This window comes from Mesitornis unicolor, unplaced genomic scaffold (genome assembly GCF_000695765.1).
Source record: "Mesitornis unicolor isolate BGI_N332 unplaced genomic scaffold, ASM69576v1 scaffold5314, whole genome shotgun sequence".
Taxonomy (NCBI): domain Eukaryota; kingdom Metazoa; phylum Chordata; class Aves; order Mesitornithiformes; family Mesitornithidae; genus Mesitornis; species Mesitornis unicolor.
The window spans coordinates 12,451-31,834 of record NW_010179268.1 but is presented as its reverse complement, the minus strand read 5'-3'; the positions used below and the strand labels follow the sequence as shown (position 1 = coordinate 31,834).

At 38.2% G+C, this 19,384-nt stretch overlaps 1 protein-coding gene across 1 annotated transcript in view; it reads right to left on the bottom strand.

Annotated features, from left to right (window-relative positions):
* The window catches only part of ALS2 (amyotrophic lateral sclerosis 2 (juvenile)), a 34,439-nt gene that overhangs the window by 7,953 nt on the left and 7,102 nt on the right, over positions 1-19,384 (bottom strand). The window contains exons 4-23 of the mRNA XM_010182703.1: positions 18,691-19,051; positions 17,650-17,818; positions 17,102-17,198; positions 16,640-16,717; positions 15,525-15,701; positions 13,901-14,072; positions 13,344-13,524; positions 11,589-11,654; positions 8,796-8,958; positions 7,903-8,034; positions 7,533-7,661; positions 7,091-7,161; positions 6,636-6,702; positions 6,138-6,340; positions 5,925-5,990; positions 4,041-4,139; positions 3,256-3,420; positions 2,159-2,270; positions 1,792-1,869; positions 1,550-1,683 (exon numbers count right to left, since the gene is read on the bottom strand). Coding sequence (XP_010181005.1) covers positions 1,550-1,683; positions 1,792-1,869; positions 2,159-2,270; positions 3,256-3,420; positions 4,041-4,139; positions 5,925-5,990; positions 6,138-6,340; positions 6,636-6,702; positions 7,091-7,161; positions 7,533-7,661; positions 7,903-8,034; positions 8,796-8,958; positions 11,589-11,654; positions 13,344-13,524; positions 13,901-14,072; positions 15,525-15,701; positions 16,640-16,717; positions 17,102-17,198; positions 17,650-17,818; positions 18,691-19,051 — 2,720 coding nt within the window. The remainder of the gene's footprint in view (positions 1-1,549; positions 1,684-1,791; positions 1,870-2,158; positions 2,271-3,255; positions 3,421-4,040; positions 4,140-5,924; positions 5,991-6,137; positions 6,341-6,635; positions 6,703-7,090; positions 7,162-7,532; positions 7,662-7,902; positions 8,035-8,795; positions 8,959-11,588; positions 11,655-13,343; positions 13,525-13,900; positions 14,073-15,524; positions 15,702-16,639; positions 16,718-17,101; positions 17,199-17,649; positions 17,819-18,690; positions 19,052-19,384) is intronic.

Genomic DNA, 19,384 nt, shown 5'->3' with positions numbered 1-19,384 from the left:
TCAGCAGGGAGGCCTGCTTAACTTTGCATCCTGTTGTAGGTGTCAGCACTGTCAAAAGATATTACGAGTGAGTGCTTCAGGAACTATGCTGAAAAGTAATCTATATAAAAACATTAGTGTTGTGATTCCCATTTTAATCTGAAATTTGAGAGTATGCTTCAAAGATACTGAAGCTTGTGTAAGAATTAGTACTGGCTTACAAGATTAGTAAGTGGTATCAAATACTGCAATTTCACCAACAACTTCAAATTTAAGTAAGTTTCTTCTACTCAAAGATATCTTAGTTATGACATAAACAAAACAAACACGTTTTGTTGTTGGGTTTTTTCCCAGATAAAATAAGGCAAATTGATCCAATGCATCTGCTATAACTCAGGTGTGCTGGTTTTGACTGGGATAGAGTTAATTTTCTTCACAGCAGTTAGTATGGTGCTATGCTTTGGATTCGTGCTAAAAACAGTGTTGATAACACAGGCACGTTTTCATTACTTCCCAGCAGTGCTTGCACAGAGTCAAAGCCTTTTCTGCTTCTCACACCACCCCACCAGTGAGCTGGCTTGAGGTACACAAGGGGTTGGGAGGGGACACAGCTGGGACAGATGACTCCAACTGACAAAGGGGATATCCCATACCATACGATGTCACACTCAGCATATAAAGCTGGGAAAGCAGAACGAAAGGGTGATGGTGTTTGTCTTCCCAAGTAACTGTTAAACATGAAGAAGCTCTGCTCTCCTGGAGATGGATGAACAGCTGCTGGCCAATGGGAAAATAGTGAATGAATTCCTTGTTTTGCTTTGCTTGTGTGTGTGGCTTTTGCCTTGGCAGTTAAATTGTCTTTATCTCAGCCCATGAGCTTTCTCATGTTTACTTACATCCTACCAGGGAAGAATGAGTGAGCAGTTGTGTGGGGCCAAGTTGCTGGCAAGGGTTAAAACCACAACATAGGGTTATATGGATACTTCTCAAAATTATCTTTGCCAAGGTGTTAAAATGCTCTTCTGTAATTGAGCAGATTTTTCTACTATTCTCTTATGCACTGTTTGGACGAGGTGTAGTAACTAGCTAATTCTGTCCAAATGTATCCCCACTGGCATTATTAAATGACATACTAAATGAATTAATTTACCCATAGAATAACTGGCAGAAGGCAGAGAGGTCTGTGATAGACTAAGTTACATTTGATTAACTAAGTCATTCTCAGTACCTCAGAAGTCAGCAGCTGGGAACTCAGGTTATAACAGTCAGTTCAGATAGAGAAAAAAAATCTGAGACTGCTACAGAACAGTAGCAGCATGTCAGCTATCTTGTAATGTCATGCAGTTACTTGCGTATTCAAGTAGTAATTAAAGCAAAACAGCTATAAAGAAGATTTTTATCTTATTTGCTAAGCCGGAGGAAACCGAATTAAAAAAAGGAGAAACATTTTCAAAAATCTCACCATTTATTTGGGAAAAAATATTTTAGCTAGCCTTTGGAAAAAAGGCAACAGTTATGTTCTGAAATATCATTGAACCATATAATAAAATATTTATTATTCAACACTCACAATGCTTTAGGTTTGTCCTTCTCATTCTCATACAAGCTAGGCTTGAAGTAGGTTCCTGTGATTTTTATCCCAGATCCCCATTCTCCACTGAAGAGACCTTCAATATAATCTCCATTTGGCAAGGTCAGTGTTCCCTTGGGAGAAGATAAAAAAATGGAACCAAAATTGGGAACCAAATTACAAGGAAAGAGACTTCCCCTCCACAATGGTAACCGTTTACAAGTGACAACTGTAATACCAACCTTTCCACTCAGAGTCCAGTTATCTGAAAATTCCCCCTCATAGACTGTATCATCCTCAGAAAGCAGAATTCCAGTCCCCTATAAAGAGAATCATAAAGAACACAAAGCAGTAATTACAACAAAAGACCAGATCTAAAGAAATACTGAAAAATCTGTTACTAATTTGTAACAATTTTTTTTTTAAAGTAGTTTCTGAAGTAGTCCTAGGTAAAAGAGAGCAGCGAATATAAAGACAGTTTTAAAAGCCAGGACAACAGAAGGTTAGAACAAAAAGGTTTACACAGCCTAACATACACTCATCTATCCCAGAAAACCACACTACACTTCGGAAAAACCACTATAGCACAGATTCTGGTGTCCGACTCACCATCATTTTGTTGGTGCTGAAGGCTCCTTCATAATACAGTCCAAACTGAGTAACCACAACACCATTGCCTTGGCAAAGATCATCTTGCCACATTCCCATATACTTTTCTCCTCTGAAGAAAAATGAAGTAGGAAAAATACATTCTAGGTAGCACATTTCTCTCCTTTTAGATTTACTGTGATATTTGACCATTACAGAAAGTCATACAGCATTTGTTTCAGGTCTGTCAATCTAGTTTCACTAGCATCATAAAGAGACTCTTTTTGACAGAAATAAACTGTAATGAACTTCCTTTCACAACTCACATTACAAATTACCCACATTCATTTCAGAAAAATATACACGTTCCCACACATTCTCTTCACTTCCAGTCTTTTTACTACTCTGCTTTTTAAGTGAGCTTTCAGTTCAGTTAAACCAAAGCCAGTTGTCTTCGGCTCTCACCAAAAGCACTTTTCAGGAAAAGACAGCGTTAAATTAGTGACTTAAAAAACAGACTATATTGATCTGTGCTCAGATGGGATTTATTTAGTGCACATACTTAGTGCAATTCTGTTTCTAAAACCATCAATTCACTCATCTACCCTGATAGAAAGTATCTTCCAGCTGCTTCATTGACAAAAGAAGTCAATGGAAAACCTGAGCACAAGCTGAAGTGTACTTAGTCCTGTATATCCAACCACCGAACAACTCAGCCTTACAGGTCTGAGATGAAGAATACTCTTCATGTGACATTCCTCAAACTTTCAGCACTCGCACAAGAAGATACCTTAATAAGATACCACATTCAGTGCTAGTTTTCAGGCAGTACTATGATAGGAAAGCAAGGGAGGAAAAAAAAAAAAGAAACCCAAAAAACCAGAGCAAAATAAAACCCACCACATTTACCCCAGAAGCAGCACCAAAAAGCAGTCTCTAGACCCAGTTCCTTAGATAATCAACCCAGAAAGCCTAGTATAAAGAGGAAAAAAAAACTAAAAAACCCAACAACAAAAGACACACTCACCACTACTGCTACTAACAAAGCAAATCCTTTCCTACTCTTTACAACTGTACATCATATCAGTGTTTACGGATTTGTGGAACTGAAGCATTACCTTGTAATATCATCAAAAACTCCATAACCACTCTTCTTATCCATTGTCCACTGTCCAATGAACATACTGGGAGAGGAAGAGGTCAGCTTCCCACTGCGTAGCAGGCCATGCCCGTGACGCATATTATCCTGAAAACATCCTTCGTACACCTCACCAGTAGCATAGCTATAATGAAAAACAGAATAAGAAAGATTCCTATAATCTACTTCTCTTTTGGTTTTGGTTTGTTGTTGGTTTTGGTGGAGTTTTTTGTTTTGGTTTTGTTTTGTTTTGTTTTGGTTAGTTGGTTGTTTTGAGGGGGTTTTTTGGTTGGGTTTTTTTTGATGGGTTTTTGTTGGGTTCCCACCCCACCATCCTGAAAAGATCAACCCTCACTTTTTCCTTCTAGGAATTACATTACAGCCACACCGAGCAGGAACTATAGTAAGTGTATTTAGGATAAAAGTGAGCCTTCGGTACAAGTCTTTCGAAGCTTTGTTGTTTTAAAGCCACTCTCTCCCAAGCAAGGCCATTAGAGTTCATATTTTATCTCTCAGACAAAAGAATCATCTATTATTGAAAGGTGGTAGCCACATTAGAATAAATACTAATAATAGAACACTGTACAAATATGCATTGAGCAATCTACCAAAAGCGAAGCAGAAAATAAGCAGAGTTAACTATGATCACAGGTCTGAAATGTAACAAGAAGGCTACATTCAGAGAGGCTTGGCAAGCAGTTTGCCAGACCATCAGCCTTGCTCTCCTTTCTCCAATGACAGCAACACAAGTGCTACATATGTTACCTGTAGACTCCATGCCCGCACATTTTGCCTTCCTTCCAGTACCCCACGTAATGGTCATCCTTGTTCAATGCTTTGTTTGGCACTCTGTATTCACCATACCTGTCACCGCAGGAAAATGGAACACAAGCAGATATAATGCTAAGAGATTTCATTAAAAACAGGAACAGATGCCACAAATCCATTCTAAAATCAGAATGCTCTATATGATTTTTAGTGCATCTCTTCAGCTACAGCAGAAGATACAGATATTTATTTTTTTCAAAGAGAAAGCAGGAATTCCAGCATCACTAGGTCAGTTTAGCCCGTACTGCTTTTCTCCTGTTTGACTGTGGCATGTTATAAGTATCCCACTCTCTACCACACCGCAGCACTTTTCTCAACTTTCTAAAGGCCACAAGTCTTCTCACATTCTAAGACTGCTTCTACCCTTTTGATGACTTCTTCAGGTCTTGATAAATCAAGCACATTTTTATTCCAGGGAAACATGAGAACATATATTGTTACAGAGAATATTAAAAAAAAAAACCAAGCAAACAAAAAACCCCTAAAATTTAAAAAGATGCTAGCTTCCAATTATGCTCAAACAGTGGCACAGAATTGTTCACAATTTCAGCATGCCTGAAAAGAGACATCCAACTTTGTTTATTGATTTTAATCTTCTGAGACTAAAACCCAGTTACAAAGGTTCTCCTGAGAGCATTACTACTGTTAGCTGCTGAGACTAGAGCATGCATGTTGAAATACTGATATATGCATTTGATAATCCTAGCAGTTACAGCTAAATACCAATCCACTCATTTCTGGTAGGGATTTGTTTGCAGTATTTCCATCTGCAACAACCCTAAAATCACCAGGGTTAGTTACATTTACTATTAGTTATAAATGACCAAAGCTCTGGTTTTATACCAATAGCTAAGGTGCATTTTAAACAGCTGTCTGCAGCCAGACCGCACTTCAATTTCCCCTCCAACTCAATACTTTGAGAATACATCTGACAGCCAATACTCATATTTTTACCCTGCCCAGTACAGTCATGTCTGCTCATGAGATTCATATAAAAATGCCTTTGGAAAGAACTTAATCTCTTGGCCTCAATAGTGCCCTGAGCAGATTCTTAGCAATGAAATGCATAGATTAATTCAAAGCTATATAACAAATAATTAAGTTACTTTCAGGTGGTCTAATTTGTTTCACCAGATAACTTGATAATGTCCAGGACTTCTGCTCATCCTATTTTCAAATTCCTCTGCACTAGTCATCTTACTCATCAGGATTACATACTCTTAGTTTTGTTTTCATCATCCAAACCCTGAAGTCTCAATTCAAGATTTTGTCTCCTTTCAGAATTATCAAACCCTTGCTCTACCAGGAATACAGCAAGGAAAACACCAGAGAAGATGCACCGCCACACTGTATGAAAGGCACTGCATTTTCTAGAAGGATTGAAAACAAACCCAAGAACTTTTCAAAGAATATTGCAACACAGAAAATTAATAGTTACTTATACAACAAAAAGTTGACTTCAGACTTTTCCATTTGTTTCCTCTGCTTTGGAATTTACACCCACCCGTTCTCTCTCCTTGGATGTTTTACCATTTCCTTCCTCCATCCTACAGCTGATTACCACAACTTGTTTCAGTTTTTATGAAAGAGCAAGTTTTTAATCACACATTTGCAGAATCTGTTGTGAAGATTACTAGCATACCTCTGGATAAATGAGATATTATCTATTTATCATCAGATAGTTATATCTTGTTAACATACACAACCCTGAGTCAGTATGATTCATGGCAAAACCTTTAATTAAAAGGTTTTTTGTTATTACCTCCTACAACAAAAGGTATTTCTTGCCCTCTAGTTCCATAAGTAGTGAGAGGATCTTACCCATCCTCCAGCCCAGTCCGGAAAGTCCCAGAGTACATTCTTCCATCTGCCCACTTCAGGATCCCTCTGGAAAAAATACAAAGCCATATATGTGTATATGATAATCAGTTCACTTCACACTTCCCAAATTACTCCTGTGAGTAAGCCTACCTATTGATACAGCAACTACTTCATTTCATTTCATTTTTAACTGTTATGCTCAAATGCTTTTACCTGCCATGAGGTTTTCCTGAAAGCCATCTCCCATCATAGACAGCATCCTTAAATCTAGGGTCCTTATAGAAGGTGTATTTGGCACTGCGAGAAATAGGAGGTTCCTGTCTTGACACATTCCCACCAGCTCCATACAGAATTAGGTCAGAAGTCCCTTTAAGGGCCTGATCCACAGCTTGGCTTATGGCCCTCAGCCACTTGGTCTGAAACAGAAAGTGTTTCATAACAGAATTTAGCTAACATCTGTTTTTGCATTGAATCTCACCTTTACAGCAACCAAAATAATCTCCCTTGAACTCCTCAGTACAGTGCTGCAAACTGGAACACTGCTACAGTCAAGCACAATGTACAGTCAACCTGCATAGCAAGTTGTAGAAAGACTTCACTCTTAGTGAATACTTAGGCAATACTTCTCCTAGTTTGGTTTCACAGTAAGAGAGGGAAAAACCCAACTTACTCATATCACTGAAGCCATGCAAAAATTGTAGATATGCCTACCTTTTCCTGTGGTGTTGAAGAAACAAGAACAAACTGTTCTTCTGGTGTTGTAATCTTCAATCCATTCCTACATGGGGGGGGGTCGGGCATGGGGAAGGAAGAAATATTTTAGTCTAGTGAAATTTCATCCTGAAAAAGGCAAAGTTTCTTAGATCATGAATATTTTATCTTCTCTCCCCCATCCCAGCTAGCCTTCACTTTAATATTAAGTCAGCAGTGTAAAGCAGCAGCAAAGACTACTTGCTTTCTTCTTGACTACCTTATTCTTTTTGATGTTTATATAACTTTTTTTTTAAAGACACAGAAATACAGCAAGTTATCTGAAATAAGAAAGAGAGGTAGACATGATTTAATGCGGCCTATTCTGCTCCTATTTTAAAATAATTGGTTACAAAATGCTCATCTTCCCTCCCAAGAAATCTGACTATTTCAGCATCACAAGCAAGAATACTCACACATTACCAGCTTCTTCTGAAAGAGCTTCTACCCACAGTGTGGACAGGGGAAAAATATGGTGCGTTGAAAACTGTAAGCAAAGATAAGAAGGGAAACTTCAGCAGGTGCTGATACATTACACCCCTGCCTAATGTTTTTTCTGAACAGTTTTTTTTTTGCTTTGAGGACTAAGGAAAACTGAGCATCACAGACTCCTTATATGCACTCTGCTCCAAGAGACAGCCAACAGAAGCCATGCCTGCCACAAGGCAACAGCAACCTAACATTAAAAAAAACCCCATAATTTCAAATCTATTTGTAAAAATGAAAAGACTATCACTTTTAAGTGTTCGAGCAACATTGCAATGAATGGTGCAAAAAACTTATCCTCACTATATGAAAGCTATGCCACGTTGTTTGAAGCAGAGAAAAGATTTTGTTCCTGCATACAAGCTGGCTTACCTGAGCATGTACAAGAGCATCATTAAAGAGGATGAACCAGTTTACAGAGAATCTTCCAGCATGCTGTAGGGACAACCCCCGATTGCTGCTTTCACAGATTAAACGACGTTCTGGCTTCCGCAAGGAATCCTACAGGTAGAGTTAAAAAACAGAATTACAGAAGCTTACTTCTCACTTATTGTGACTTAAGATCAGTGCTACTTGCCTCTCACAGTAATGACCCAACCTTTCTAAAGTTAAGAGTACTACAGCAAGACAACTTAGAAAAATGAGAAATGCAATTGGGACAGTAGCATCAGTAACAGACACCAGGTATAATATTAACAGCAAGAGATTCAAGCTGCTAATGGACTGACAATTGTCATTATACCGTCATTTTCCCAGGAAAAGTCTTCCAGAAGCCCAGGGTGTATTCTGCTTCTTTCCTTTTTCTGCTAAGATGGACAGCAAGGCTCTCATAACAGGAACTCGAATCCTGTAGCTTCTGGTATTCTGGAGATGCCTATAGGGCACAAGGGAAGACAGACCTGAGAGTGTTTCTGAACACCTGTGCCAACAACACTAACCAAGGTGCAATACAACTGCTCATTTTATTAAATCAATGCCAAATGGATGACATAGTCGTGGTAACCAGACAACAATAGTCTGGTTACTAAAGTAACAGTGGAGGCTAAGTTATTTTCTTGGTCACTTGTTCTGTTGGTGTGCTAGGAGTTTTTAAAATCACCAAAGTTCCATGAACTTTAAGAGGAGAATGATTAATACACAATTACATGATCCACCTTCTCACAGCTTAACAAGCTGTAGCAGTAGTGCTCATAATTGCAGGAGGAATACTTTAAATGACTACATTGAAATAAATGCACAAGTAGTTATTGTTCCTGTTTAGTCATCTTTTATCTCAAAAGAATGCAATTAAATACATCTAAATGGGTGGTAAAAGTCTAGCTAGTAGTATGCAGTATTTTTAGTAGAGTATAACACGCAAGCATCAAAATAACAAGCTTGCAATTAAGCACTCAGGCACACAAGTAAGTTCTGGCAGGGTAACAAGTTTCTACCTGTCACATGGTCTGTGCAGGTGTGGTATAAGATTGTGCAAATAAATTAGCATGATCTTCCCTGCAGCAAATATATGTCCTAGGTAGCTTCTCTGAGGACTAAGCTATTTCTAATTAGCTGGCATTTGCTTCACACAGTTACTTCCAAGCCATAAGTTTCACACGTGTATTTATTCAGATATAGATAACAAAGCCAGCTCACCACTTCAAAACACGTAGCAAGCTTTAGCAAAGTTCTAGCATAATTATGAAGTCGTCCAAATGGCATGAAAAACAGAGCATTCAGAACTTCCACTAGCTGGAGGTTTTCTTCATTCTTCTCAGCCAGTTTCTGTAACAGCTCCTGGTTTTTACTCAAGAAGTCTCTAAATGATGGGACCATTGGGGAACAGAGGGAGGAGAGAAGAAAAAGAGACAGCAAGATATCAGTGATGTTTTATATAAATGAGCTCCGAAAGTCCCTTTTTGGATTATCAGAAACCAATAAAAATGATAAAGGCAAATGCATGCTGCTCATTAAGCTATTCCCAGTTTAGTTTAAGGAAGTACAGTGATACAGACACGTAGCTCTAACTACAACACAGGACATTTTTACTTGCGCTCTCACATACTCAGTCATTAAACTAGTCGAAGAAAGTTGACTAAGTTGCTCCACTTGGAGAGTAACTAATTGCCTTTTTCCCCTTTAACACTTTATTAGTAGAAGAGCTAACAGGTGGAATGACTTCCCCATTACTGCTAGAGTAGTATGTTTCTAACACTGGTGATTCATACAAGACAGCCTGAAAGAATCTTAACTTTGCTCCAGTGCACTTCCCTAAATATATCCAAATAATCTCTTCCCCACCCCTGCTGTTCAAGGCAACTGACCGGTTTTTTCCCTTAACTAGAAAAATTACATCCTACCTCAAAGAAAGGCAGGAAATCTGTTCAATCCTCAGTCTGATTTCCAAGAGGGAGAACTAATCTAGTTCAGAGAAGAAGAGGGAAATGATTCTGAAGACAATGCATTAGCACACAAACTAGGATTTCTTCATTAAAAGGAAGACAAACCTACTTTTCCCTCTCCTTCACCACGTCTGTGTGCTCAAATGTGCTGACACAAATGACGCATCTGCATTAAAACATATCCAGCTGGGAAGAATTTAAACCACAAGCTGCAAGAATCAGGTGAGGCTGAGAAAGCAGGGCCCAGAGACAGCAAAACAGATCAGAGAATTGCACAGCAGGGTCCCTAAGAACTCTACATGATTAGTAAGATGCCATTTCACACATCAAAATAACATTCATTGTCTAGATCTGCTAATGGTATTTAAGAATTCGTTTGTTCAACAAGCCTTAGGAATAAATTCTTCATTAGAGAGACGATCATATTTATCAATTTTTAAATTTAATCATCTGGCTGGCTGGCATTTTTGAAGTGCTTCAAGATCCTCACATAAGTGGTCTCTCTGTAGAAAAGTGTCAAATAATAACAGATTCATAACACTGAATATAGCTTGTCTCCTCTTCCAAAGAAAATGCTCAAAAACCTGCCAACAATGGAGACTTCTTCTGAAGCTAGGTGGGTTTTTTTGGGTTTTTTGTGAGGGTTTTTTTTTGCTTTTTTATTGTTGTTGTTGTGGTTTTGTTTTTTTAAGTTGGGGCTACTTCTAATGCATTCCTATTGCAGAATATCTATAAAAGACAAGGTAACATCATTAACCATTGACTAAGACAGTATCCCTTCAGGTAGGAGGCAGAAATATATCATTATCAGCAAAGATATTCTTGACTTCCCATTGCAAGCAGTAGGACTAAGCTTCTAAGACATCTCCTTCGTCAAGTTTAAGAACCTGGAAAATTCTTATTGTTGTCATGAGACCCTGGCTGCAGTAGGAGAAGCTGTGAAACCTGACAGTGACAACTGATGTGAAGAACTCAGTATAGGTAATTTCAGCATCCAGTAATTATAAACAAGCTTACACTTAAACTAAGATGTCCTGTAAATCACTCTAAAAATCTTGACCAATGCAGAAAGATGCTCGGTGTGTCTCTAGAGTGGGATTTTGTATTTAGTCTTTGGCACTGGTCCTCAGGTGCAGAAGATTCTTCACATTAGGTACACTGGTGTTCCAAAGAACTTCCAATACCATCATTTACACTACATTTAGAGTGCTCCATAAACAGCTGTAACAGAATTACTCCTAGACTGCAGAATTTGGGAAGGAAGGAAGGCTGGCAATTCCTCAGAATTAAAAAAAACCAAACAACAAACACTCACCGCAACAAATCCTTCACAGCACTAGAGTGAAAGATGTACAGTGTCATTACTTCATTTCCTAGGCAAAAATACTATTGAACTGAGAAAAAGGCTTTACTTTACAATCTATAAAGTTCAAATATAATGTCTCGGTCCCTAAGGTGCAATTCCTTCCTCATATTTAAGAGCATCTATGCATAAAATAAAGAAACCTTGAGAGGCAGAGAAGTTACAGAAGCAGTAGCATTATTACTGCATCATTTTAAAGTGCTTCCATAAACTTAAGAATACAAACAGAAGTGAATTCATATTATCTACTCTTACTAATCCTTAAAGAAAAAAGTTTGCTCTTCTGTATTTTCTTGACAGCGACATTTAAAAGATTAAAACACGAACAAACCCTCAGTAGATGATGAAAATTTAACCTCAATACTAAGCTTTCAAAAAAAAAATCTGAAATCTATTTATGTTTCTTTCAAGGAATTTACAATAGTTTATACTTTTTTTCCTCTTTCCTCCACCTTCAAGGTAAAGTAACTAAACTCATTCAGCAGCATTTTAACCTAAGCTTTTAATCACAGCTGAGAGGAAGTAACTTTTTCTTTATCTGATGGAAAAGGACTTGGTGTATTCAAGGAAGCTGAAACCAAGTCTCTGCATGCTCATTACTACACACATGGACACGCAATTCTTTAAAGTTCAGATCTTTGCTAGTCAATCAAAAACTTCAGAAAACAGTAAAGGTTTGCTTACAGTGCTGGCTTTGCAAGAAGCATAAATCCTCCCATTACCAGGAAGTTTGTTACTGAAGTACAATACCTAAAATGGGAAAGAAAAAGAGCTTCAGTTACAAAATAAGAACATCCCTGGAAATAGCAACTGTTGTTGTAACTTCCAACAGTTTATTGGTTAGATTTGTAATACCTTTTACTATACAAGTAATCTAGGCACATGAGAAAAATACTGAAAACTCAGTGTTACTGAAACACTTCCACATGGAGGACAGAACATTCCACATTTCTCCTGCCATTAGCACAATGCAGAGGGTTTACTTCACAAAACTAATTTTTTTTGTTTCCTCAACAGCTTAACACTGCTACCTTCTAATTATATTCAAGATGGAAACGTCAAGGCGAGAATTTCTGTTTTCCTGCTATTCACATCATTCTCCTTTCACTTCTCCCTGACCAAAAAAGAAAACCATTTAAAAAAACCACCAACAACCACCTTTCTCCAAGGGGAGAGGTCTCAGCTTAGCCCAATTAACAGATAAGACGTGTGTTGCCTGATGGATCCTTGGAAGATGCTCAAGGCACTATGCTGAGGAGCATTCATAGGTTCTGATGCCATACATAGAAAAACATGTAAAGCATTAGAAAGCAAAAGGGGAGAGCAGAAGGCAGGCAGTAACAACGAGAAAATAAATTAGGTATTTCAGTCTTTGACAGGAAAGATGAATTAAGAAATCCTTTTAATCTGAGTAATGACAACCAATTCTGAAAATTCAGGTTACAAGAAAAACTGAAGTCAAAGACTACGTAAGAAAATATGTATTTACAATTATGACAATCCATTTCATAACTGTAGAAGAAAGCTGCTTCTAGGGTGATACGGCGTAAGTTTATCACTGACCCAGTAAGATGGTAACTACTGTGCTTGTGTTAGAAAAAAGTGCAACTAGCTGCACATTCCAAATGGTACTGTGTAACAACTAAAGCTGATGATCTTGAAATTTTGTTTCCTTAGAGATTTTCAGAAATCTGGTAACCAGACTACATGCAGAGAGGACAGTTTAAGACTCTCTCCTCTGTCAAGCCAGTGTTTTTCACATAATCCTGTAGGTACAAGTATAATAAGATTTCTGCTACATTTGGATGAAATTATCCAGCAACTACAGAAATTACTGAGAAGAAAGACAGCAAACAGTGTGACTGCATAGACTTCCTCTCCCAGAAGCATTAAACTTCATAATAATAACCAGGATAATTCAGACTTCATTCTGAGCACTAAAGCAGCTGTCTTTCAGGTGAAAGGCAATGATAGCTATTTAGCAGATACCAGGAGCTCTGGGAGACAATTTTTAGTTAATGACTATTGTAAAGGCATTGCATAACCACAATAAACTCCCAAAGGTAGCTTTACTTATTAGCCTAGCCATGGCAACTCTATTGCATTATATTACAAGATCCTTACTATTAACTAACGAACAGGTCACTTTTTACAGGTATATATGCAGCAACCAAAGAAGAGTTTGTACACAGATTTACATTAGGGAAGCTGAAGCTTTCCAGTGTGCTCCATTGGTAGAGACTTTGAAATATATAGCTCACTACAAAATGAATTAGGTTGTGTAAAACTCTACATACATTTTCAGCTGCAAGAACTCAATTTGCACAGCAGTTACTTATGTGGCTTTCTTTATGATCTAGTTTCCCCTAACTCAGGACTTGCTGTGGTCAGTAGATTAAGCCTGCAGAGACTCAAGATGAGAGATAATTGGATACTTGCTCAGTGTAACTATCCAAAAAGAGACTGGAATGCTTCAGGATGGCCAAGCTCCTGGCTTCTTTCACTCCATGAAGAAAGCTACTTAAAGAAGCTCCATGTTGACCAATGAGATAGCATAGCTTGCTGAACCTGCTTGCCATTTCCTGCAACAACTGGATTGTATTTGCATTGCCCAAATTATCTGTAACAGACCAGAAAATAATTTAGCTCACCTTACGAAAGAGCAGCACCCATTAATAAAGAGAATTATCACAAGATGCTGTTTAGATGTTTTCCTGGCAATTTAATCTCATGGCTACATTACTGAGTCATGGATTTAACAATTTTAGACTAAATACAGCTCAGACAATAAGTTATTTCAGGTGAAACAGTCAGGAAAGTACAAATACTACGAATATAATGCAGTTGTATTTCACGACTTTATCTGAACAGGAGAGAAGAGTAAGAACTTAGCTTTATCTTAAAAATACATAATTATTTTTAAATTTTGCATAAAGAAATAAGTTGTGGAACACAGGCGAATTAATATCAAAGAAAACACTAAAACAAGTTCTTACCTAGACCTAAAAGAGGTCTAAGAACCTGAGATTTGATCTCGCTCAGTTTGAAATAAAACCTTCTCTCAGTAGAAGCCAACTCATGCAAACTGGCAATATATCCCATTACGTTCTTGTCTACTAAGATCAAACAGTTGTCACCACCAGCTATCACATTGCTTATGTACCCTATCTGAAAGATGAAAAAGAGGAAAGAAAAAAATGCAGCTTTAATGTTTGTCTTTTTACACTCCAATTAAAAAATAGGGCAACACAAAATCAGGCATATCTTTAGGAGCACTAAGTGACACTAAGTATTACCTATAGCAACAACAATACATTCAATACTGGCTTAATACAAGAATGATAAAAGTATAAGAAACATTTATAGTCAATGCTATTCATTTTCCTGGTACTGACAAAGCCTAGAAGACAACAAATAGACTGTCTTTCAAGGTGACTCATACAACCATATCATGGTGGTATTAGTAGGTATTTGTTTTCCACAGTAGTGGGAAGCAAAATTCTCCTCTAAGGTCAGCACGAGTGCCACTGATGCACCATGGCTTCTCAGTAATTCCAGTTCCTAAACAATACCATAAAGTAATTCAGTGATTGAGTTATACTTTTATTTCCTTTGTTGTTCAAGAAAGGATTCCTTAGAAACACTGAGACAGAGTTGCTCAGCCAGCAACCCACAGGCCAGTTCTGATATACAAGAGTCTACAAGTCACCCCACAAGAGAAGCAAAGAGAATGGCTAGCAACAACATTATAGAAGGAAGACAAGAGTGTGTGTCTGTGCCCACACATGCACATGCGTATGCATGGACCCAGCGTCTAAATCCCTGTCCCTCCACAAAACCCCTCTCCAACTGCTATGCTGCTCAATCTAGGGAAGTAACGAGACCCAAAAGAGCTGAGACAAAGAGCTGCTTTCTATTGTCACCATCTCCTGTTTGTTACCCTTAAACTCAAGTAGGTCTGAAATCATACACACAACTTGGAAGAGGACCTGCATTGAGAGTACACACTCCCCCACTTCATGCCAACTTCAAGGCAGATATGAGATGCAGCTTCACAAAGGAAATTCCACAGGGACTCCTCCTCTCTCCTATGAACAGGCAAATGCACATTTTGGTGGCTTTACATGCACGATAAAGGGAGAGTGAGGGAAGGAGATGGTGCAGAACTCAGAGGGACCTTCTGCCCACTCACAAACAAAATCCACAGGAAGAAGAATAGGAAGAATGGAAAAGAGCAGATAGTGCCCTCAATCAGTTGAAAAACAGGAAAATGAAGAGCAATAGTAGTGAAGAATAACCACATGAAGACTGAGGTGAACACAGAGCACAGTGTAAGGGGCACTTCTGCAACATGCACACATTGAAGAAAATGTATTAGACACACTGGAAGCACCTCCTTGTCCCTCAAACAGGAGGAAAAAACAAAAACCAGGGGGAATAGGGGAAGAGAACAATACTACTTAGGCCTCCTCTCTGCCCTCCATAAGCTGTGCTCCTGATTTGACTGGTAGGAACCAGTCACTTGACTTACAGCCTTAACGCTAGTTGAACAACCAGCACTGTGCTATTTTCAAAAAGCATCAGTACAATTTACACTAACTTAAAGGAAACACCACCCACCTTACTACAGGATAGTAGCAAAACCGGACTCTTAGTACAGCTATTTTCATACAAACTATTTTCTGTTGCTGTCTCCTGGCCACTGTAATATAATCCAGGTTGGAAATCCTCCTCATCTGCTAAGAAAAGGGAATAGTCTAGTCCTGCTGCTGTACTCCAAATACCGTCACCACACACCTGAAATTCACAGGGAAGGAAAAGACATTAGAAATCACCACCCGAAGCTGGAAGAAGAATACTTAACTCTTCTAGCCACATATGCATGCAATACACCTGCCAAGAAAAAGTAATGCAATAACTGGTAATTTTTCAACTTCAGCATCTCATAACAATTACCATTTCTTGCCTGTATACTAAAAATTATCTTTCTTTCCAGACTTCTTTCTAATGACTGATTTTTTTCCCTTAAATTATGAAAATGTTTTACTTTTAAATGGGCATCAGGTGAGCTTGATGAAAGTTGAAACACTATTCTCCCTCTACATTTAACTGGGAAACCTATAAATTTGGGACAGCTAACATGCTGTCCATTAATTTACATAAGGTAAACGGAGGAAAACTCTGCAGCTAGTTTCCCATTAAGACAAGAACCAGAAAACACAGGCAAGGTTCTGGTCTAACCCAAAATCATTACTTGGCTACTCACTCAATGTGACAAAAATTTCAAAACAAACATAAAACCCACTGCCAAACCAGCTCTAGCAATACAGAAATGATCAACAAATATGGTCATGGTCTAGCAAAGCTAAAAATGCCAAAAGAATATTTAGAATAAAAACAGTATTCCTCAGTATTTGAAAGTCAGTCTCAGAGAACCCAAATCTAAGGATGAAGTAAAATTTGATGAGATACACAACCAGACACATTTCTCAGTTTTAGAACTTCAATGTGGTCAAAAAACAGTGGAAGTATGTGTAAAGGATTTCTTGGATAGATTTTCACAAGCTCATCTACAGATTGTATTCACAGTATAAGCCAGAGACACCAAAGGCTCTATTATTATATATAGCACACAGGCCCATAAATAAGGTCAGTTTTTAGAAGTTACTTTGCACTCATTTGTATCAGAAGAGACCCTAAGCTGAAAGAAAAAAAAAATACAGAAAACGAAGTACCTTTGCAAGACGAGGGACTGTTGTCGGGGAGTTCAAGTGACCAAGCTGGCCAGAGATATTACTGCCCCATGAATACACCTGTAAGAAACACAGCTAAACATAAGAATGTAAGTTTATATACATGGACACATACTGAACTGTAGTAGTACAACATACCAAGTGTGCAAACACACACAAATCAAGGGTATAAGATTCATGTACCAAGAAGCAGTTCTCTAATTTCCACTGTCTTCCTATATTCTCCAATTGCCTCCTCACGTTCAGAAATGGAATGTACCAAACCAAGTCACTGCAATCTTTAAACACAGTGCGGATGTTATGTGCAGAACTTTGGCAGAAATAGAATTAAAATTCCACACTGCTTCCAAGCTGCCTCCCACAAACAGAAACAAAGGTTTAGAAGAAAAAGGAACAAAAATCTAGAAAACATCAAACATGGTAAGTAATAAATTATAATTGTACCTGGGATTTGGCAGTAAGTGCTAAGGAATGATGGCCACCAGCAGAGAGGTGAATCACTTCTTTACCGTCTAGGCTTTTCACACATAGAGGCTGAAGCCTGTCAGTCCCCAGAACCCAGGGAGAAGGAAGAGAGGGCAGAGGGAAAAGAAAGATATTATCAGAGGTATTCTTAAGACAAAAATAAATTCCAAGTTTTACTTTTTCCCAAAAACAAAATCGGAAAATAAGCATACGTATAGTCTTTTGTCATTAAACCAGCTTAGTCAAAAAGGTCACGAAGGGTAGAAGTCAACAATAAACCTCACCCCAGTTTGGACAAAGTCAAAATATCACCAAAACTCCTAGTGATTACAAGGGGGAAAAGTCATAACTGATTGATACTCAGTAACTATACTGTACAAAACATGTTACTTGGAGGAACTTAGGTCACAATACAGAAGAACAAGAACACGATGCAAGGCAATTAACTGAATTTGAGAATTTGAGAAAGCTGAATACTCAAAATTTCCTAATCATCTACTAAAAAACATTTATCTAAGAAATCTCACCTTGGCAGAACATCGCCATGTCCTAGCTGTCCTTCCTTCCCCTTTCCCCAGCTCCATACCTCCGTTCTTAGAGATGGTAGAAGAGCATCAGCCTCACCACTGTAAGTTGGAGTCAAAGCTACAGTCCTCATTTTTGCCCGGCCTACCTTCCGTAAGAGCCTCGGAGAAACTGAAAACAGGCCAAGAGACAGAAAAATTGCTCATTGTTTTAGGTAAATATATCACTCAGACTGTGCGTTGCACAGTAACAGTAACATTTGAGATAACTGATCAAGACTTTCTAAAGAGGTCTTACATTTGACAGCAAAGGCTGACATGTAAGAAGATAGCTTAGATACACAGAAGTAACATATGTGCTAAAAGTAGATGGATCCCAACTAATTCTTAGCAGCTACTGAAGGATAACAGGCATATGAGAACTAAACTGTTATACTGAGGCAAATGAAGCAAAACAAACGATACATTTTAAAAAGTAGGTTTTGAAAGAAAATATATCCTTGTAGTGAACAAAAGATTTCAATATTTCCTAAAATCTTCCCTCAGATCCAAGATCAATATAGAACTAAACCACGTATCCACCCATTCAAAGCAATTAACAACACTAAAATCTATGACAGAGGAAGGTCATTAACTTTGATATGAAGCAGTGGGAACTGGAATATTTCTAGGTCCCTGGCTCAAAACCAGCTCAGTGCAGTAGGGATAACAGGTCACACAGATTTTTATCTGCGATGTAACATACATGAAAAATAGTTTGCCATCATTTTGCAATAAGATGCCCAGACTACTATGATGTGCCTGCCTTACCTTACCAACAAAGAACATTATTAAACCCATTACACTTTTGGTTTTCTTAGCATGCAGTATCTCCTAGTCTTCACTCCTTGCCACCACCTTTAAGTCCTAAGATATAGTTTACAATTCATAAATACCTTTGGAAGATGATTAGATTTATGTTCAATAAATATATTCTATTTTCAGTTATAAACCTCCACACTATTATAACTTCTCCAGCCTCTTGGTTTTCCCAATGTGTTTTACCTTGTGACAACAAGCCAGGCAGTGAAAGTCTTCGACTCCCTCCTTCAGATTCCTCCTCTCTAATATCTACTAAACTGGAACTCTTCTTCCCCTGCATGGATTCCAGTCTGACCTGCTCTTCTCGACTGTCTTTCAGAGCTTCAGGCCCTGGGGAACCGCCACCAGACTGAGACCCTGGTTCACTCGAAGGTGTGCCATAGAAGTTCATTACTTTCTTCAGAGACAATGCTCCAGCTTCATATGTAGCAGCTACTCTCACACCAACTGCCGATGCACAAGAGGCCACCAAGCTGTTCAAGGCAGATGCGCTGGTACCTGGAGGGCCAGGGATACAAGCACCGAGTTGTTCTTCTTGAGAAGGCTAAAAGAAAAAAAAAAAATTGAAGACTATCATACCAGACAGCACATAACAGTAGGATGATGATGCACACATTCATTATTCAAACTAGGTGATTCATGGATTAATGTTGCAAAGTCTATCTTAAGACAAATCTGGGCTATGTGACCCCTTACTCTACTGTTGTATCCATATAAATCTTAGTTAATAAATCACACTAGGGACAAACTGACTGAAGGCAATTATTAATATCAGCACATGATCATCTACAATAGCAGTCAACTTACCCACCAAATAAGAAATAATGCACAAGCTATTTGCCAAAGAGTTTGAATGTTAAAATAAAGACAGCAAAGT